Genomic DNA, 23,574 nt, shown 5'->3' on the forward strand with positions numbered 1-23,574 from the left:
CCATGACACATTTCAAAGGTTTAAACCTCCCACATCAGGTGGATTTACATTTGTCAGTGTGACGTGTGTGTGTGTGTGTGTGTGTGTGTGTGTGTGTGTGTGTGTGTGTTTTGTGTTAAGATTTTTTTGAAGGAACTTGTGGCACTGTCTAGTGGGAGAAAGAAAACACTACTTCAGAAAAAAAACTAAATGTGTATATGACAGTAAAAATAAAACAAGTAAAACAGAGTACCTCCAGTGGTCACAGGTTCCTTTCACTGTTGTAACATAGCACATATATACTGTCAGATTTTGTAAACAGATATGGCACTGGGAAATTATTAGATGCAAGGATCATATAGCAAAAGAGAAACATTATCACAAAGTACAAAGAATATACATCCTAACAATATTATTACAGAATAAATTTGAAAGGATTTTGGAGGTATTTGTTTTGAGGTGTTGAATACATGTGTTGGAAAAAATACTTCAGGTGGCATATAAATCTGATGTTATCAAGTTAATATAGCTTAAACTTCATATTTGTTCATATAATCAGGTGACATGTTACAACCTTTGTGAACAATAATTATATTGGCTATGGTGGCAAAATTACACACAAATAACGATTTTAGTTGGGATTCACAGGTATAAATGAAAGTCTGGATTTGCAAATTAGGGTGGTTGGGCAGGTTGGTATTCTGAAGGTTTCATGTTCAGTTCTCATCTGAGTGAAATATTTTATCATGTGCCAGTAGACATTCTTCATCTCTGGCAAGGCAAAGTGATGGCTGCTGGGCTCCACTGTCCATTCAAACATAATGTGGCCTGCTACCAACTGAGGTGAAGTCATTTCAGATTAGATCATGCTAAAGGTAGATATCACATCAAATAAACACTCTGAACATTACTTACATATGAAATTTAGTTTTTGTGTCATTTCTGAAACAAAAGGAATAAAGAAAACACATTCATGAACATGTGTCTTTGAGAAAATCATTTGCCATGCAGTTGTCTGTTTCTTTTCTTCTTACTATCCTGATTTGCAAGGTTATCAAACAAGAATATGAACTGCAATAATTTTTTCATAGTCTTTGCTATCCTTCAGTATTATTAAAATTGGTGAAGTGTTTTTCTTTTTGATGGCAAACCACTGTGAGCAATATATAGGGGAACAAAAAAGGAAACATTATAAGGGCAGCACTTGAGGCATCAGTGACTGTGTTTGTTGATCAGTGTTATGTGAAATGGATAGAGTTAATAGGTACACCATCTTTTTACTGCACCTCAGTTTTTTTAGTGTCATTTCAAATCACTATATGTTTTAGTGTTAGGTTGTAATACACTATTGTGTGATTATTGTTATATATGTCAATAAAATGCTAATTATAGATCAATAGTGTGTCGCTCTAAAGATCACAATTATTTGTCAACACTTACAGTTGTGGAGATCAATGCATGTGAATTATAAACAAGCTGACAGTTTTTTAAGTTTTCTGCTCTCATGACAGAAATTAGAAAAATTGTTTTGCAATTGTGTGCACTCTCTAGATGTGCTATCAGTAAAACTATTAATTGCTGTAAACTGCACTCAAAGTTTATTTTTCTTTGAGTGCTACTTGAATGCCTATTTCTGCTTTGATACATGATGCCTGACAGGGCATGGTATTAATAATGTATCTATAAAGGAAATTGTCATCAGTTGCGTGGCAGCTAGCTTACCCTATCACTCCAGAAAGTTTTGTGACTGCATAAATAAGAATAGAGATAGGTGAAGATGATGTTTTAATACTTCAAGTGCTCCACATAGTCTCATGCCACATGAACACAGTGCACAGAACGTTCATACAATCATGTCAAACAGTCAGAAAAGTCAATGTTCAAGATATCGTTCAGCTGATGTGTCATTGGTTTGAATGTTGACTATGTCATCAAAGTGTTGGTCCTTCATATAAATTTCTGCATTTTATCATTTTGTGGTAGGTTTATATTGATAACACCAAGTCTCATCACCCATATTGATTTTTTTATAGGAGTGAATTGTCCGTGTTTCGTATTTCACTCAAGTCACGGCAAATGTCCTTGTGTCTCATTTTTCTTAGGAGTCAATGTGTGCACATCTGGATGTATTCCAATCTCTGTCTTCCTCTACAGTTTTTGCCCTCTACAGCCCCCTCTAGTACTATGGAAGTTACTTCTTGATGTCTTAACAGATGTCTTATCATTCTGTCCCTTCTCCTTGTCAGTGTTTTCCATATATTCCTTTCCTCCCCAATTTTGTGCAAAATCTCCTCATTGCTTACCTTATCAGTCTACCTAATTTTCAACATTCATCTGTAGCACCACATCTCAAATGCTTTGATTCTCTTCTGTTCTCGTTTTCCCACAGTCCATGTTTCACTACCATACAATGCTGTGCTTCAAACATACATTGTCAGAAATTTATTCCTTATATCAAGGCCTATGTTTGATACTGGTAGACTTTTCTTGACCAGGAATGCCCTTTTTGCCAGTGCTAGTCTGATTGTGATATCCTCCTTGCTCTGTCCTTAATTAGTTATTTTGTTGCCTAGGTAGCAGAATTCCTTAACCTCATCTACTTCATGACCATCAATCCTAATGTTAAGTTTCTCACAGTTCTCATTTCGGCTACTTCTCATTACTTTAGTCTTTCTTCAATTTACTCTCAATCCATATTCTGTACCCATTAGACGATTCATTCCATGTAGCAGATCCTGTAAATCTTCTTCACTTTCAATTAGGATAGAAATGCCATCAGCAAATTGTATAATAGATATCCTTTTCACCTTGAATTTTGATTCCACTCCAGAATCTTTATTTTATTTCCATCATTGCTTCTTTGAGGTACAACTTGAACAGTAGGAGTGAAAGACAACATCCTTGTCTTACACCCTTTTTAATCTGAGCACTTTGTTTTTGGTCATCCACTCTTGCACATATTGTATGTTACCCATCTTTTCCTACTGCTTACCTCTGTTTTTCTCAGAATTTTGAACATCTTGCACCATTATACATTGTCAAACACTTTTGTCAGGTCAACACATCCTATGAACATGTCTTGATTTTCCTTAAGTCGTGCTCCCATTATCAATCACATCAGAATTGCTTCTCTAGTGCCTTTACCTTCCCTCAAGCCAAACTGATCGTTATATAACACACTTTCAATTTTATTTTTCATTCTTCTGTACATTATTCTTGTAAGCAACTTGGATGCATGAGCTGTTAAGATGATTGTGTGATAATTCTCACACTTGTCAGCTCTTGCAGTCTCCAGAAATGTGTGGGTGATATTTTTCCGAAAATCAGATGGTATGTCACCAGACTCATACATTCTACACACCATCATGAATAGTCTTTTTATTGCCACTTCCCTGAATGGTTTTAGGAATTCTGCCTTATTTGATCTTAAGTCCTCCAGAACTCTCTTAAATTCTGATTCTAATACTGGATCACCTCTCTCTTCTAAATTGATTCCTGTTTCTGCTTCTATCACTTTAGACAAATCTTCCCCTTCATAAAGGCCTTCAATGTACACTTTTAACATATCTGCACTCTCCTCTGAATTTAACAGTGAAATTCTCGTTGGACTCTTAATGTTACCATTCTTGCTTATAAGTTCACCAAAGCTTGTTTTGGCTTCCCTGTATGCTGAGTCAGCCCTTCCGGCAATCATTTCTTTTTCAATTTTTTCACATTTTTCATGTCGCCATTTCTTCTTAGCTTCCCTGAACTTCCTATTTGTTTCATTCCTCAGTGACTGAATTTCCCTGAACGTTTTTGTACTTCCTTCTTTCATTCATCAACTGAATTATTTCTTCTGTTACCCATGGCTTCTTCGCAGTTACCTTCTTTGTACCTGCGTTTCCCTTTCTAACTTCTGTGATTGCCCATTTAGAGATGTCCATTCCTCTTCAAGTGTACTGCCTACTGGGGTGATCTTAACTGCTGTATCTACAGCCTTAGAGAACTTCAAGTGTATGTTGTCATTCATTAGTACTTCTGTATCCCACTTTTTTGCATATTGATTCTGCCTGACTAATCTCTTAAAAGTCAGCCTACTCTTCATCACTACTACATTGTGATCTGAGCCTTCATCTGCTCCTGGGTATGCCTTACAATCCAACATCTGATTTTGGAATCTCTGTCTGATCATGATGCAATCTATCTGAAATCTCCCCATATCACCTGGCATTTTCCACGTATACTTCCTCCTCTTGTGATTTTTGAACAGAGTATTCACTACTACTAAGTGAAATTTATTACAGAACTCAATTAGTCTTTCTCATCTCTCATTCCTTGTCCCAAGCTCATATTCTCCTGTAATCTTTTCTTCTGCTCCTTCTCCTACAACTGCATTCCTGTCCCCCATGGCTATTAGATTTTCATCTCCCTTTACGTACCGTGTTACCCTTTAAATATCCTCATATACTTTCCCTATCTCCTCATTTTCAGCTTGCGATTTTGGCATCTATACCTGAACTATTGTTACTGGTGCAACCCTATCACTAAACTGTTCACAGTAACACACTCTCTGCCCTACCTTCCTATTCATGACAAATCCTATTCTCGTTATACCATTTTCTGCTGCCGTTGATGTTACCCTATACTCACCTGACCAAAAGTCCTTTTCTTCTTTCCATTTCACTTCACTGACTCATACTATATCTCGATTGAGTCTTTGCATTTCCCTTTTTAGGTTTTCTAGCTTCCCTACCACATTCAAGCTTCTGACATTGCACGCCTCGACTCATAGAATGTTATCCTTTCGTTGATTATTGTATCTTTTTCTCATGATCGCCTCCCCACCTCCCCCTTGGCAGTCCCCTCCCAGAGATCTGAATGGGGAACTATTCCAGAATCTTTTGTCAATGGAGAGATCATCATGACACTTTTTCAAGTACAGGCCACATCTGTAGATACACATTATGTGTCTTTAATGCAGTGGTTTCCATTACCTACTGCATCCTCATGATGTTGATCATCACTGATTCTTCCATCTTTAGGGGCAGTTTTGCACCCCAAGAGCAAGAGAATGCCCTGTAAACTGTTGTTTACAGTTGGTAATTCAAGCTGCTGAGGTGCCTTGGTAGTTATTACTCTGACATCACTATACTCCAGGAATAAAATCAGTCTCAGAACTTTTTACACGGACAGTGTATATTTGTCTTATACTGAAATTAGGCTTTTAGTGTCTACATATTCGGAAAGTGCTAAAACTAGCAGACACAACAATCAGAATGAAATATTTTCTTTAGAGAATACCATCAGTGATCTGGCATGTCAAACAGCTCTCGTTGTCCTATCACTTGAAAGAGCTGATACGTGGAGACTGCCATATGCCAGTCCAAAAATGATGGGGCTTTGTGGCCTCTACTGATTCATAAAAGAGGGTATAAAGCAGAATCCCTTTTGTCTGCCCTGCCAATGAGCAAGTGCTGCTAGTTCTATGAAGTATGACATAACATTTTTAGGAAATGACATGCCCCTTCCCAGGCTTCTGTGATATTCCTTAGTAAGTAAGTGTCAAAAAATCCCACTGTGGGACATATAAATATGTGCAGATGGGAGAATGTCTTCAACCCATAACTTCTACAAGGCAGGACAGCAAGTGAGCATCTCCAACTGTGTGGGGCCACTTGTTCCTTGAGGTCGTGTTTTGAAGATGTTTAGAAGACAAAGATAAAATGAAAAGGCTATGGCTGCAATGAATGCCATGAAAAGATAAATGACTGCTGAAATACCTTCTTGTCTTGGCATTTTGCAAGCTATGAAAAAGATGTGTCAATCCATATTGTATATTGAGACACAGTGTTTTTGTAAGAGAAAGTGTTAATACAGATTGCTACTCACCATACAGTGGAAAGCTGAGAGTCACAGACAGGCACAATAAAAAGACTGCTAAACAAGTAAGCTTTTGGCCAAAAAGCCTTCTTCTGAATTAGACAAAACACAGACACACACATTCATGCAAATGCAGGACCACTGTCTTTGACTGCCAGGTCCAGACTGTGAGCAACTGCACACGATGGGAGAAGCAGTCTGGGTGGTAGGGGTAAGGAGCAGGTGCAATCAGGAGGTTGAACAGAGAGTGGGGGAGCCAAAGAGGAGAGAAGGGAAGGGGATGGGTGGGTGAAGAACAATGACTAACAAAGGTTGAGTCTGAGGCCATATTGCAGGGCGAGATCCCACCTGCAAAATTTAGAAAAGCTGGCATTGGTGGGAAGGATCCACATGGCTCAGGCTGTGAAGAAGTCACTGAAATGAAGAATGTCATGTTGGGTAGCATGCTCAGCAACTGAAAGGTGCAGCTCTTTCCTGGCCACTGTTAATCAGTGGCCGTTCATGCAGAAAGACAGCTTGTTGGTCATCATGCCCACCTAGAATGCAACACAGTGGTTGCAGCTTAGCTTGCAGATCACATGACTGGTTTCACATGTAGCCCTCCCTTTGATGGCATATGTGATGCTTGTGACCATACTGGAGTAGGTGGTGATAGGAGGATGTATGGGACAGGTCTTGCATCTGGGTCTATTACAGGGATATGAGCCATGAGGCAAGTGATTGGGAGCAGGGATTGTGTAGCAATGGAAGAGGATATTGTGTAGGCCCTGTGAGTGGCAGAATACTACTGCAGGAGGTGTGGGGAGAATAGTGGGTAGAACACTGTCATGTATTCTGCCACCCATCGAACCTACACAATATCTTCACCCATCCTTGCACCCCTTCCCCTCCCAACCACTTGCTTGCCTCATGGCTCATATCCCTCTTATAGACTTAGATGCAATATCTATCCCATACATCCTCCCACCACCACCTACTCCAGTCTGGTCACAAGCATCACCTATTCCATTACAGGCAGGGCTACCTGTGAAACTAGTCATGTGATCTGCAAGCTAAGCTGCAATCACTGTGCTCCATTCTACATGGCCATGACCTCCAACATGCTGTCTATCCACATGAATGGCCACAAACTAACAGTGGCTAAGAAACAGCTGGATCATCCAGTTACTGAGCATGCTGCCCAACATGACATTCTTCATTTCAATGACTGCTTCAGAGCCTGTGCCATCTGGATCCTCCCTACCAACACCAGCTTTGCTGAATTGTGCAGGTAGGAACTCTGCCTGAAATATATCCTACATTCCCATAAGCCTCCTGCCCTGAACATTCATTAGTCTTTTTCCTTACACTCTAGTCTCTTCACTGTTCCCACTCCGGTACTACACAGCCATCTGTTCCAAATACATATCCACAGTTTTTTCAATTCTTTTCTTTCCTGTTCACCCCACCCTCTGCTGTTCAACATCCAATTGCAGGTAGGTACCCTACACTCTCTCCACCTTGTCCCTGTATGTTTCCACAAGAAACACTTTACTGTCTCTCACTCCTACCCTGCTATCCTTCACCTCCCAGCCTCCTCCTTGCCCCCACCACCCAGATTGCTTTTCCCATCATGTGCAGTTGCTTGCAGTCTGATCTCAGCAGCTGTAGCAACGCAAGCTGGGACCCATTCCCAATTTTTTATTATTATTTGCCTCCTGAAATGATATATTTTCTTGCTTTCTTAATTATCATTAGTGTTAGTGAGAGATGTGCCATTGGATAAGGCTGTCATTCTGTTATTCTGAGTATAAGACCAGGCCCCACTTTGCTAAATTACATTAATCAGAATAGTTTCTCAATTAATTTGAACCATTTCAAGTAACTAGTTTTACTGAAGCTCAGTTCAATTAACTAACAGTAATTATTTCCTGTTCCAGTCACACTGTTGATGTGTAAACAGTTGTAATTACTGTATTACTAATAAAGTTAGGAAAATATCCCATAGAAAGCCTTAAAGTATTCATGGAGCTGATTTCTAAAACATGGTAGGAACATCAGCACTTAATTTGTTTGCAATAAGTAACACTTTTATGTATGGTGTTGTTTATTTAGCTATTTTTGTAGTTTTTGTCATCAAGAAGGTTTATTTCACTCAAAACTGTACTGTAACATAAAGTTCAGACCAAAACCAATTTTTCTGCACTATTCAGTTAATTTAGGATGTAAAATTCTAATTGTAAATGATTGAAATTACATAGTTAACAATGTGAAACTTCAGTAGCCATTTTTGAAAAGCTATATAATCACTGGGCTTGAAGCCATTGTAAGTCAATCTGTTCCAAGATTTTGAGCATGAAACCTGTGTCAGTCAAAACAGCCATTATGTACTTGTGCAGTAATGTGTTTAACATAAAATGAAACCAGACTGTGAATTAGAACTGTTAATAACACATGCATATTAACTTGAATTTGTGAGACAGTCAGTGCCTAGATTCCAAGTGTGAAACCCATGTCAGTCTGAACAATAATATGGTAATGGTGCAATGATATGTTGTTGTGAATAAGAAGATGGCCAGTGAGGACAGTTAACAATGATTGTTCATTTGAATGAGACTGTTCTTGGTTGGCTAGGTTATACTGCACAGTGACTGTTGTTATATAATTAGAAGGTGCAGTATGTGCATACCTGGTAAATGAAGCTTAATTACATAATTAATACATGACTGGTCATAACTAATTCAGAGAGAGGGTCTGATGTCTATGGAAGTAAAACCTGTAAAACTAACTGTGTGTGTGTCGACCACATTATTGGATGTAGATAGTGCTGTATGCACCCAAATCTACAGCCAATGTTTTGCTGTGATTGCTGCCACCAAGACACTACAAGTTGATTTATGACCAGGAATGTCACACAGTCAGAGACAGTGATCAAGTGCTCCAGAGTTGCATTTGTGTGAATATGTGGTGTATGTATGAGTGTGTGTGTTTTGCCTAATGCAGAAGAAGTGTTTTTCATCAAAAGCTTACTTGTTTAATAATCTTTTTTGTTGTGCCTGTCTGTGACTTAACATTTCCAGTATATGGTGAGGAGCAATCTATCCTTTTCATAATATCACCATTATTCCACCCTGGATTTTGCATTATTTGAAAGTGTTAATACAGAATGTTTAAAGTCCAGTCATTTATCCCATTCAAGTAATGTGCAAGACAATTTATGCTCTCTTTCAGCATCCATCCACACACAGAGTGACAGACTCTTGAAACTGCTGCAACACTGACATCAAACACAGGAGGTTTATAGATCAGACACAGGAAAAGTGGGTTTGATACCTTACTAAAACCATATACATTCCATTCCAACTGGTCCAGCAAGTGTTCCTGTGAAGTACACATTAGCTAACTGAATTTTTTGTAGCAAGTACTGTAACAGATGAAAAAGTGAAGGCTGCAGCTGCACACAGACACTAGTGTGGCCACATCGTTTAACTTATTGGCCCACTGGGCTGGATAAGTTAAAAGCCCTCTCAGATAGAACTCAGACTGTTTTGTTTGATTATGCCAGCTGCCAAGTGAGGATTTTAATTGTTACCTCATACTCATCCAAGCACACTTTGCCCTTGTTAGTGACTTTCATTTTAGTTGTATATTGGACAACAGGAAAAATTTATCTACATGTTAGTACAGCTATGAAGACTACCTTTAGACATTATACTGTGGAATAATTAGTGAACATATCATTGGGCCATTTCTGCTGCGAAACTGAATAACAAGACTGATCTACCTCACAGTTATTAGAGATATTTTGCCTACTCCATTGGATGTAGTGCTACTAAATGTTTGGATAGACATGTCACTGGAACACAACAGAGCTCCAGCCAGTGGCGGATACATACGGGGGACTCACGGGGCACACAGTTGTTCTTTCCTATGTAGCACGCATGTCCACATCATCGTATTTTATACATTTCTGTCTGGCACATAGATAGCTATCACGTACCTATGAAAAAAGTCGTGGCCATTCTAGTGATCCCAATGTAAATCTTATAATTACATTTTTCCCTGAGACATTATCATAGATTTCAATGTAATTAACTAATTTGCCAGGGAGAATAGGCACATAGAATTCATCATTTAAGGAAGAGAACCATAATTGTGACTTTTTTATACCACAAGATGGCATTGTCTTGTATATGTCTATAATCAGTTTAAATAAAGCTTTCTTAAAATTTGCATGTGACTTGATTATTTTTTATTACGGTAAAAGTGAAGATAGCTCAAGATATCTGTAGTGCCCTCTTCTTGAGGTTTTTCTGTATCCACCACTGGCTCCAGCACACTTTGATATCAATGTGCAGAATCACCTCAGCATAGCATATCCCAATTGATGGATTGGTAGAGGAGGATTAGTTCCACGGCCAACATGATCACTAGATCTGACACCTCTTGACTGTTTTCTGTGGGGTAGTATGAAGAGTATGGTGTGGGGCACATCTGTAACATCAGTGGAGGACCTTGTTGCCTGGAGTGACAGAGCAATTGAAATACTTCAAAGACATCCACACATACTGGATCATCTGCATGAGGCTCAGCATTGCTGACGTAGGCTGTGCACTGACACAGGGGTACTTACAAAGTTTGAAACCCATTTGTAATGCAGACAGAATGATGTGCTACTCATGCTGGCTTTGCTGACATCATGTGAAACACACACCCATCTCAGACTACAATGCCCCTCAGCACCCAAGCCATGTGTTTCCGGATATGGGTTCCTTCATGAAAACTGATCAGTGTGTCTTCCCTCACTCCCTCACAACATTTTCAGCATTGTCAATGTTTTTGGGAAACACTAGATAATGCCAGTGGCTTCTGTTATTGACATGTTAGTGAACAGATGTAGTTTATTGAATGATATGAATTTTCCTCCTACAGGTATTAGTATATCTTTAACCTGGGTAGCCATACAACAGCATTTTCAACTGTATAGTCTCTCTCAAAAGTGTATTCTTTCCTGATTAGAGTATAAGTTTTGCACTGATTCTGTATGCAGGGCTATCACTATGATTCGCTATAGGTCACATGCGATATCCAGCCTTATGGCTTTCAAGATGAGTCTGAAGCATGAACATTTTGGGCTTATGACCACACTCTTTTTGACTTTCCTCTCTGTCAGGATGAAATTACACATTTTTAAAATACTCTTGACCTTATACAAGCATTAAACCTGATGGTAGGATCCCTACTTAGTTTCATAACATTTTTAGTGGCAATAAAGTCATGTACTTTACTCACATAATCTTCCTCATTTTTAATGACTAAAGTACCACTCTCATCTGCTTTCAGGTCAATAGCTTTGTTTATTGTTAATTTCTTGTTAAATTCACATGCATAAAGATTTTTCGTGTCTTATTATTATCCCTCTCTTTCCTGTGATTTATTTATTCTGCAATAGCCCTAGCAACTTCATTTGCAATCCTATTTTGCTCATGGGCTCGTTTATTCAGATCTAAAACTAGAACATTGGCTTTCTTTCTAATGAACGCTATTGAAGAAACTGAGATTTACAGTATCTTCAAATAGAACCCAAAATATATACTCAATAAATTGAAGAAATTCTGAAATTGTTTTAGGCATTTACTCTAATGTACTACAAGTACACATTTTAATTATGCAAACCACACTAAGAAGTACATGGTCCACTCAAAATTAAACAACATAAAATGGAGTATCATCATCATCATCTTGGACATTTTCCAGCCTCTGGCCAGGTCTGTTTGGAACATAAGCCTCTCCATCATCTTCTGTCTTGCCACCATCTTTCCATCTTCACATTGGTCCAGTCTTCTCCACTCTTCTGGATGCATCCCTGCATTCCTTTCAGCCATCTGTCTCTCGGTCTTCCTCTTGGTCTCTTTCCTTTCAGTTTCATCTCATGTTTCCTCCTGGGTATCCTCTTCTCCTCCATTCCCTTAAATGCCCATACCAACTCAACCTTGATTTCTCTATCTCCTCCTGTAGGTTCCACCTTCATTAACTCTCGGATCCTTATTTCTTAACCTGTCTATCTTTGTCACTCCAATACTGTCCTCAAGAATTTCATCTCACTAGCCTGTACTTTGCTTTTCTCTCTTCCTTTCACAACCCAGGTTTTGGATGCATATGTCAGGATCGGGACATAGCATGACTGGTATTTAACCTTTTTACTTATTTGGGGTACATCCTTGCTCCATATCAGGCTTCTGACACTCTACCAAACTGCTTCTGCTTTTTTCCCCTGCTTGTTTATTTCTCAGTAGTTTTTTCCATCTTCCTGTATCAGTCTCCTCAATCATTCCCCACCAGTTGTTATTACAGTCATTTCTCTCTCCCTCATTCTTGTTGTGATAATCGTAATGATGTATCATGACTGATAATGTACAGCTGACTAGTTACTATCTGCTATACATACAGGGTGAGTCACCTAACATTACCACTGGAAACACCTCCCAAAGCACAACAAATGCCGAATAACCAATTCCACAGACCAAAAGTGAGGAGAGGGGCTGGTGTAATTGGTTAACGCAAACCACTGAGAAATGCATGGATGTGTGATTTTCAAAACATACTTATGCTTTTTAAATGGAAACGTGTTATTATTTTTAGCACAACTGGAAATAGAAAAAAATACTTAATCAATGCTGTTTCTTACATTGTAAAATGTTGATTACATCCAGAGTAATTTGTAACATAAAGTTGACACTTGAGTAACTCCTCAGCAGTTCAATTGTGTGTATCAGAGAAAACCAAATTGATTAGGGATACAAAAAGAACAGTGATGTAATGTAGGTACAGAAGGGACACGAAGTTATGTCCACATGCAAACATTTTTATCAGTCTTTTTCTCTGAAGAATACTGTACAGCACTGATTTTCTAGAAGCAAATGTACATTAACATGAGAATGTAGTTAAACTTACAAATTTGTTTTTTGTTTTCAATTACAGAATGTAAAAGAGGGTGTCACAAAATTTCAGGCCAATAAATGTTCAAAGTGGTGCCCATTATTTGCTGCACACATTTGAAATTTACCATTTAATTAATGTCTTACACAATGCAGTTCATCTGGTGTAATGTTGCCACAGGCTGTCTCAATATGATGTTTTATATTCTCTGGGGTAGTAGGCCCATCATGGTACATGTTCTCCTTTAACATACCCCACAGAAAGAAGTCTAAAGATGTCAGATCAAGAGAATGGGCTGACCAAGTTATGCATCTGCCATGTCCTATGAAACACTCATAAATCATTCTGTCAAGGGTCAGCAGAATGTGCAGGAGCACCAACATGTTGATACCACATACGTCTACACATTTCCAGCGGGACATTTTCTAGCAGTGTTGGCAGATCATTTTGTAGAAAGTTGATGTATTTTGCAGCTGTTTGGAAGCCTTCAATGAAGTGAGGACCAATGAGATGGTGTCCAATTACTCTGCACCAAACATTTACATTCCACAGTCGCTGTCACTCTACCTGTCGAAGACAGTGAGGATTGTCCACAGACCAGTAATGCATGTTTCATAAATTCACTGCACTGAAACCTATTTCATTGGTAAACAGATAGAGCTGCAATGCATTCTCTGTTAATGCCCATTGACAGAAATTTGCTCAGTTATCAAAGTCATCTCCATGTAAATGCTGATACAGCAACACATAATACAGGTGAAATTTGTGACAATGAAGTATGCGCATTGCCCTACTTTGGCTCATTGCACTGCCTCTAGCGATGTCATGTGAACTCATCTGTGGGTTCACGGCAACAGCAGCTAACACACCAACTGCACCTGCTTCTCCTGTGATGGGTTTGTTACGGACCCATTTGCATGATATGACCATACCTGTTGCACACAATTGTTTGTAGATGTTTTGAAATATGCAGCGTGTTGGATGATCTCTGTCCTAGTACCTTTCTGCATATAATCTACGGGATGCAGCTGCATGTTGTCTACACTCGCCATAGATGGGTATCATCTCTGCCTTTTCATTTAGAATAAACCATTTTCACAGTTCTTCCAACACTGTACACTGTGTTGTACTTGTGACCTTCTCGCGTTCCTACTGTGCATACTTCTGTTCTTACTTGTGTACAGTATGCTATCACAGACAACCGGTAACACAGTGAACTACAGTTATACTGAGTACAAGGACTAATTCAACAAGTGTTACATGCAGACACTGAGACAGCCAAACTCATAAACATTGTAGTCTTTGTAAACATACTCTACAGATCTTGTCTGTTACAACATGCAGCTGAACATCTGAGGTTTCAAGCATCAACTTTATGTTACAAATTACTCTGGATGTACTTAACATTTTACAATGTAACAAACAGCATTGATTAAGTATTTGTTTCTATTTTCAGTTGTACTGAAAATAATAACAGGTTTCCATTTGAAAAACATAAGTATGTGTTGAAAATCTTACTTCCGTGCATTTCTCAGTGGTTTGTATTAATCAGTTCCACCAGCCCCTCTCCTCACTTTTGGTTCATAGGATTGGTTATTCAGTGTTTGTTGTGATTTGGGAGGTGTTTCCAGTGGTAATGTTAAGTGACTCACTCTGTATATCTTTCAATGTTATATCTGCCTCACATTGACTGGCTTTAACCTGAATGTAAATAACAAATCTACTTGTGTCACTGGTAACACCCATTGGCTATATTTTGATCATGAGTGGCATAGCCTCGAAGAACATAATTTTAACCTATTCCTATGCCATAACATAATATCAAAGCTCGTAGGTATATGAATGTTAACAAACTGCAAATCTGTTGTAATACTGTTATTCTAATCATTGTATCTTTATAGATGACTGAAAATGACACAACAGGCAAAACTAATAAAACAGTTAGAGCTCATTTAAAAAATAAAGCAATGTCACAGGTACCAAAATTTATTTTTGAACTTCAGTTATAATTTTCAGCATACAACCTACGTATGGCTTATGGCACCTGTAATTGTTTAGTGAAAAGCAGTCTATAATGTTCCTGATGTTTATGGGCACTGCTTATAGATGTCTCTAACTGTATAGTTAATACTCATAGATTTAGATATCCGTGTTGGGCAGCTTTCCACTCTTTACTGCATAATGAAAATCATTTCTACACCTTTGAAATGCTGGTTTGTCTCATTTTGCTTAATCATAATATGTGTACTATAAAAACAAATTCATTTTTTATTTATGTTATCAGCTAGTTCTCCTCTTTCAATAAGGAAATTAAACACAGTATGAACAGTGTACTTGGAGGCATTGGAATCAATGGGGTAGTTTAAATTTAATTTCTTGAGGGCAACAGCATTGCAGTTAAATTTCAGTGAATTGTGGCACCTTGTGATTACAGTAGAGAAAATAGCATTATTGTTAACTATAAAAATAACTTTTATTCCTTTTTTATTCTACTTCTATTTTTACTTTTCATGTAATCTTCATGCTTACCATGACTGGTTCTCCAATTTCAAAATACAATCTTCCTGGCCCTGTGTTAGCATCTGATACCATATTAAGAGGAGATGCATTGTATCTTAGATGGCTGAAAAAAACAAAAATAACTGTAAGTAACATTGTAAATTGTCATTTTAAAGATAATCCTGAAATACTATTGTTTGCTTGAAGCAAAATATGTTGGGAACTGATGGAGGGTGCTTATCTGTGTATATTTACTTGTAAGCTATGCTTTGTAATACATGCACATATGATTTCTTGAGTTGTTCCTTGGAGTCTGTGGACAGTTTTCTAAGATGGTATTAATTCAGTAAATGACGGAATGTGAGCACTAGTGACAAAAGTTGTCATAAGTGTTTATTTATCATTCTGTTAGTCACAGTTTACCTTAACCCTCCTTGAATGACATTACAAAAATTGATATATCAATAGAGTTATAAGATTACAGCAATTTGGAAAAAATGGATTACTACTCATCTCATAGAGGAGGTGTTGAGTGACAGTCAGAGACAAGGTAAAATGTTGTTAGATATTATGCAGTTATTGTTCTTAGACCTTAATCAGATGCAGACAAAAAAAACCGATACACAGTCACAGCTCACACACACATGGCCACTTTTATCCCTGGGCACAAAGGGCTGAGCAATCTTTGCTGGTGTAGGTAGTGGGGGTACAAAAGAGGCATGGGGTGGGGAGATTTAGCAACAGAAGGGTAGAGGTGTGGGAAGATGCTAGTACTGCTGGTGCCGGGCGTAGGATAAAAAGGCTGTCCTGGGGGGGAGGGGGGGGGGGCAAAAGGGGGAGAAGAGAAGTGTAGAAGGGGAGAGAAGTAGAGAAGGGGAGAGGATTATGCAGGTGTACTAACAGGATGGAAGGCATTTATAGGGCTGGAGTTGGAGCAGGGAAGGGCATAGGCAGGTTGAGGACAGAAAATGCAGGATATGTTACAGGCAGAGTTCCCACCTGCACAATTCACAAAATCTGATATTGGTGGGAACAGTCCATATGACAGTCTGTGAAGCAGACCCTGTCCTTCATCTGCCTATCCATCCAGCCCTAACATGCCTTCTAGGCCACCAGTGCACCTGCACAGTTCTTTCCCCTTCTCTACTTCTCTCCTACCCCTTTCCCTCTCCCATCTCCCCCTAAAGAAGCAATGCCTCCCACTGCTGCACATAGTCCACTATTTTGTGCCTCTAATGTACCCCTGCACACTCCCACAGGTGGTCCTAGCATCTTTCCCCACCACTACCCTACCAGTTGTCATTTGTGTGTGAGTTGTGCTTGTGTGAATGTGTGTGAGTTTTGTTTTTATTTACATCTGATGAAGGAACTAGCCTGATAGCCGAATAATATGTAGCAGTGTTTTTTCAGTTTGCCTGTCTACCACTCAGTGCCTCTTCTGTGTGGCGAGTAGCAGTCTATCCTTTTTGTTTTGTTGTTATTACATCCAAAATTTTTCATTGTTTAGTTAGACTGCAATAAAAGGTGCCAGAGGGTGGTGCCATCCTGCCTGCAACATCAGATGCTTTGGCTCCTATATCAATCACACTGGAGGAAATCTAGGAAGAAGCTACTGGTATCCCACTGCATCTGCTGGCTTGTATGGATGACAATATTGCACAGATGGTGTGACAGTGTGCCATTTGCCAAGCACACCAGCCAGCCTCAACTCAGCTAGTCAGCCACGGTCTGATCCAATGCAGCCATGGGACAAAGTTCATGCGAACTTCAAGTGGCTGTATCTTGATGTCCATATGGTTAACGATCACTATTCCCATAGATTGTCTGCCTCCAACAACCAACAACAATGGTCATGGTGCGACCATAGAGTACATCTTCAATCTTACCATTTCCCCTTTCTATCCAGCCTCAAATGGGCCCTCACAGGATACTTATGCATACCATGTATTCACACCCACAACTCAAAGCAGACACACCCATGTCATTCCATGTGGGTACCATGGTGTGGGGAAGTACATTTGGATCGAATGTGGTGAGGATCTGGGGACAGTGTTGGAACAGCAGGGGTGTTTGTGGTGTTGATGGCTACAACATGTGGGATAAAGCTCTTGCACGACAACCAACTCTTGTTATGGCACCCCAGTCAGTGGCTCCCTCATCAGGATGTCCACTGTCATCACCACCATCACAACTACATCATAGTTCTCCTACTCTCAGGTCACAACGGATGGCTGCCTTATCCTCCCTTCCTGTGAACTGCAGGACACACCCATAGACATTGACTGAATTCACCAATGGTTGAATTACCAATCTGCCACAACCCTTAGGGATGCCTCTATCCCAGAAGTCTTTGTACCCACATAAGAAGCTCTGGAACCAGCATTAGCATCACCAATGGCCTTCCAGATTTAAACTGACCAGTTCCCAGCCACTTCCTCTGTGTCAACCAGGTAGATTTCAGTGCTACATGCTGGCTCAAGGAAAGAGGGGTTTAGCAGCATTTCCTGTCTATATCTGTTGCTACATGCTTTATCAACGTAGAAGATTGTTTGGTTACTCTAGTGGGACAGCTTGCAAGTGAAGTCATACCATAACTATGCAAAATGTTTAAATAGGCATGGCTGACATTGTCTGACTTCATTGTACTAATATTGAGATCCCCACAGACGATTATGCTTGTTTTTGAGCAAGATACCTCAGCTAGTGTCTGATTTAGTTTTGAGAAAAAAATATCCACATCACCACTCGGTGATAGGTACACACAAATTACCATTAATTGTTTTGATGTGTTGTGTTTTGTTACTTCAATAGCTGAGATTTCAAAACGTTTATCAACACTTAATGCAGTAAGGTCATTTCTGTCTTAAAATGAAATACCTCTCTTCACATAAATACATGAACTCCCACCTTTCACGGAGAGACTACTGTAGAAACAAGCAAGTTCATATGAGGCTAAGGCTAAATATGAGATTTCATTCCCTTTGCACCAGTGTTCTGTGAGGCACACAATTGAACTGTCTAATGTTGGTAAACTTATTTCTAGTTGCTGAACTTCATCTTTTATTGATTGTATATTTTGTTGAAGTACTATTAAACATTTAGTTGTACTTATCATGGTGGCCTCCTCCACTTAGTGCTTTATGTTAAAACATCTTTCTGATTTTGTGGAGGCACTTTTTTCTGTCTGCTTGCTGGACTGTGCATTTCACTTGCTGTTGTTTCCTCTTCTCCTGCCTCATCTGTTGCTGATTTTGTTGTTGGTTGTGTAGATGTACATGTTGTGACCGTTTCCTTTGCCTCTGTAGACATTGGTTCTAGGTCTTTTATTGCTGCTGCTGCTGGAATTGTTACAAATGCTTTCCTGTTGACACTTACTTCTATATCTGATCCTTCTCTACGTTCTAGCACTGCTACAGCTGGATTTGTTAGGCAGGCAGTGCTTTTAATGTCATTGACAGCCTTGCTTGTGCAAGATACTTTGCAGATCTCTTATGCTGTTGGCAGTGCAAATGTTTCATATTTATCATTTCTAGAAAAAACACTTGTCACTAATGTTTCAATCCTTTGACAGATTGAACCTACCTGTTTCTTCAGATACATGGATGACACATTTGTTACTTGGCCACATGGAAGAGACAAGCTGACAGACTTTCTCACACATCTCGAATCAAGACACAAGAATATCTAGTTCACCCTGGAGGTAGAATTGGATGGGATGCTACCCTTCTTGGATGTTCTCGTCAAATACGAGATGATGGCAGGTTGGGGCACAGCGTGTATAGAAAGAAAACTCACACCATCTTATACCTACACGTGAATAGCTGCCACCACTCTGCTCAGAAGAATGGCTTGCTAAAAACTCTTGTACACAGAGCTCACGCCCTCTCTGATGATGACAGTCTCCAACAACAATTGGCCCATCTGAAGTTCTTGTTTCTGAGGAACGGTTATAAGGAAAGGCAAATCCGGGATGCTCTACATCCAACACTCATAACACAACCAATGGAAAATAATGAAGAACCTGAGGAAAACATGGCCATGGCATTCATTCTGTTTTGTGGGGCCTTATCAGGAAAAGTTGGATGCATTTTACACAAATATCAAGTAAAAACTGTCTTCTGATCTCCAACTAAAACCAGAGCACTTCTTGGCACTGTTAAGGACAACCTTGGTTTACATAAATCAATTGGTGTTGTTGTGATCTTCAGTCCTGAGACTGGTTTGATGCAGCTCTCCATGCTACTCTATCCTGTGCAAGCTTACTGCAACCTACGTCCTTCTGAATCTGCTTAGTGTATTCATCTCTTGGTCTCCTTCTACGATTTTTACCCTCCACACTGCCCTCCAATGCTAACTTTGTGGTCCCTTGATGCCTCAGAACATGTCCTACCAACCGGTCCCTTCTTCTTGTTAAGTTGTGCCACAAACTCCTCTTCTTCCCAATTCTATTCAATACGTCCTCATTAGTTGTATGATCTACCCATCTAACCTTCAGCATTCTTCTGTAGCACCACATTTCGAAAGCTTCTATTCTCTTCTTGTCCAAACTAGTTATCGTCCATGTTTCACTTCCATACATGGCTACACTCCATACAAATACTTTCAGAAACGACTTCCTGACACTTAAATCTATACTCGATGTTAACAAATTTCTCTTCTTCAAAAATGGTTTCCTTGCCATTGCCAATCTACATTTGATATCCTCTCTACTTCAACCATCATCAGTTATTTTGCTCCCCAAATAGCAAAACTCCTTTAATACTTTAAGTGTCTCATTTCCTAATCTAATTCCCTCAGCATCACCCGACTTAATTTGAATACATTCCATTATCCTCGTTTTGATTTTGTTGATGTTCATCTTATATCCTCCTTTCAAGACACTGTCCATTCCATTCAACTGTTCTTCCAAGTCCTTTGCTGTCTCTGACAGAATTACAATGTCATCAGCGAACCTCAAAGTTTTTATTTCTTCTCCATGGATTTTAATACCTACTCCGAATTTTTCTTTTGTTTCAGGGGTTTACAAAATACCATGCCAATGTGGTAAGGAATACATTGTTCAAACAATTCACATCACTGAAGATCAATGCCATGAACACCAATGGTACACAAGATTGCAACAGCCTAATAAGTCTGCAATCACCGAGCACTGCCTGTCAAAACTTCATGGCATGGATTATGACAAGACCAAGATCCTAACACAGACTTCAAAATATTGGGACTGTATCATCAAAGAAGCTATAGAGATCAGAGTAAGAAAACCTGAACTGAATTGTGACAGCGGCTATTCCTTTAACCAAGCTTGGGAACCAGCCATTACTCAGATTAAGGAGAAGATAGAAATACCCCAGAATGTACTGACTTTGAGGGCAGGGGAAGGAACCTCTGAAATGCCGCTGGCAAACCTCCCTGGGTGCGGACCTACAAGGGAACACCGAGACACTGGGCCACAAGCCGGGCATCAAACCCTGTCACGGACATCCGAGAGAGTGCCCGCAGCGCGGACTGTGGAGGGAGCACCCGAGGGAGGGGGAGGGGGAATCTGATACATAACTCACATCTGCCATCTCTTGGCAGTACACCAGCACAGCTCACACCAGTCTGTTCACCTGAGATCTATTTTTTCAGGTGCTTAAAAATATTATTAGGAAGGCAAAGAAAATGTGGTATGCAAATAGAATAGCTAATTCACAGGATAAAATTAAAACCATATAGTCAGTTGTGAAGGAAGTGTCTGGTCAGCAGCACAAGGTTGACAATATAAAATTAGTTTGTAGTAAAAATGTTTCTGTTACTGATAAATCAGACATACGTACAGTATTTAAAAATCATTTTCTGAGCATTGCTGGTGAATTAAATAAAAATTTAGTTTCTACAGGGAATCATAACTTTCTTGGCAAATGCCTTTCCAAAATTGATGTTTGAAATACTCCTCTGTGATACAGACAAGGGGGAGATTGAGTCAATAATTAAATCAATGAAGATTAAGGACTCTCATGGATATGATTGAGTGCCTAGTGGAATATTAAAGTACTGTGCCGCACATGTTAGCCTTGTATTTAGCCATATTTGTAATTTTTCCTTTAGCGATGGTCAGTTTCCTGAATGACTAAAGTACTCAGTAGTAAAGCCATTTTATAAAAAGGGAGAAAGGGATAATAATGACAATTTTAGACCTACTTCTATGCCATCAGTGTTTGCTAAAGTTATTGAAAAGGCTGTGTATGTAAGGATAATTGATCATTTTATATCACACGATTTGCTATCAAATGTACAGTTCGGCTTTAGAAGTCGTTTAACAACTGAAAATGCTATATTCTCTTTTCTCTGTGAGGTACTGGATGGGTTAAACAGAAGGTTTTGAGCAATAGGCATATTTTTTGATTTAACTAAGGCATTTGATTGTGTTGATCACAAAATATTGCTCCAGAAGTTGGACCATTACAGGATACGAGAAGTATCTCACAATTGGTTCACATCTTACTTTAGCAACAGACAGCAAAAGGTCAATATTCACAATGTTGAGAATGGCTGTGATGTGGTGTCTGAGTGGGGTACAGTTAAGTGGGGGATGCCCCAGGCATCAGTGTTGGGGCCACTCCTGTTCCTTATTTATATAAATGATATGCCCTCTAGTATTATGGGTAACTAAAATATTTCTGTTTGCTGATGACAGTAGCTTGGTAGTAAGGGATTTTGTGTGCAACATTGGCTCAGTTTCAAATAGTGCAGTTCGTGATCTAAGTTCACGGCTTGTAGAAAATAAACTAACACTAAATCACAGTAAGACTCAGTTTTTACAGTTTCTAATACGCAATTCAACAAAACCTGACGTTTTAATTTCAGAGAATGGGCATATGATTAATGAAACTGAACAGGTAAAGTTTCTAGGTGTACAGATAGATAGTAAACTGTTGTGGAATGCCCACCTTCAGGATCTTGTTCAAAGACTTAATGCTGCCATTTTTACTATTCAAACAGTATGTGAAGTGAGTGATTGTTCAACACAAAAAATTGTGTACTTTGCTTATTTTCATTCGCTTATGTTGTATGGTATTATATTTTGTGGTAACTCTTCCATTCTAAAAGGATATTTTTGGCTCAGAAACAGGCAGTTCAGGCTGGCGGTGTAAGTTCACGAACCTGTTGTTGACCCCTGTTCACGAGTCTGGGTATTTTGACATTGGCCTCCCAATATATATATTCCTTACTGTCATTTCTTGGTAACAATATTAGCTTATTCCCAAGAACAAGCAACTTTCACTTAGTTAATACTCAGCAGAAATCAAACCTGCATTTGGATTGGACTTCCTTAATTCTTGTGCAGAAAGATGTGCAGTATACTGCTGCATCCATTTTTAATAAGCCACCACTCGAATTCAAAAATGTTAACAGTAATCCATGTGCTTTCAAATCAAAACTGAAGAGCTTCCTCATTGGTCACTCCTTCTATTCTGTCAAGGAGTGCCTTGAAAAATTAAGCTGATTCTTGTTGTATTCTTGATTGCGTTAACTTAAACTTGTGGACTGACTTTTTTTCAGGTTCATAAACATTTTATTTTTATCTGTTATTACTTTTATGTTGTAATTTCGTGTACTGACATGTTCCATGACCTTGGAGATTTGCTCTTCACTTTTGTCCTATGGAACTTGACGTGTAAATAAATAAATGAAATGTAAGGACTGCTGTATTTCTAAACCTGTGAACAAAAGTCTTAAATACTAACATCAACATCTTTTGCAATGAACTGTTTTTAGATGGCAAAAGCAAGCCAAATAATTTCATTAAGACTACTGACATTAATTTAATTTCAATAAAACAAAACACATTTGGTGACAAAAATAAGCACTTCGTTGGAGTTGTAAGACAGATTTAAAATATCTTCACTGATATCAGAAATAACCTCAGAGAAATGTAGGCCTCTTGAAAGAAGTGTATAAGGTGGGGAACAGTTGCATAAACCAACACTGTAGGTGACTGCCAATAAAATGTTGGTTCTTCTAAGTTCGTTATTGTCGGTTATTACCCACTGTGTTATGTCTATTATTTTACAGGTATTGTGTGATTTTTCTTTCAAGACACATATGAGTACTTAGCATGCAAACCCTCACAATGTTGTTTTTCTTATCGTCCATACTTTCTAATATATAAACTACTTTTGAGGGGTAAAAATGTACTAGAATAAATAAAATGCCACACTGTACAATGTACTTGTGGTGAGACAGTCACAATTCCTGAAATCCATTGCCCATGGCCTCTGGCCTGCTGAGGAGTACCACAGTCCTGGGTCCTTGGCTAAACCATGAAAATCCACT

At 39.0% G+C, this 23,574-nt stretch overlaps 1 protein-coding gene across 1 annotated transcript in view; it reads right to left on the reverse strand.

Moving 5' to 3' along the window:
• Positions 1 to 23,574, reverse strand: part of LOC126101255 (sodium channel protein Nach-like) — a 177,604-nt gene that overhangs the window by 83,174 nt on the left and 70,856 nt on the right. The window contains exon 5 of the mRNA XM_049911943.1: positions 15,289 to 15,382. Coding sequence (XP_049767900.1) covers positions 15,289 to 15,382 — 94 coding nt within the window. The remainder of the gene's footprint in view (positions 1 to 15,288; positions 15,383 to 23,574) is intronic.

The sequence above is a fragment of the Schistocerca cancellata genome, chromosome 9 (assembly GCF_023864275.1).
Source record: "Schistocerca cancellata isolate TAMUIC-IGC-003103 chromosome 9, iqSchCanc2.1, whole genome shotgun sequence".
In the NCBI taxonomy this organism is placed as follows: domain Eukaryota; kingdom Metazoa; phylum Arthropoda; class Insecta; order Orthoptera; family Acrididae; genus Schistocerca; species Schistocerca cancellata.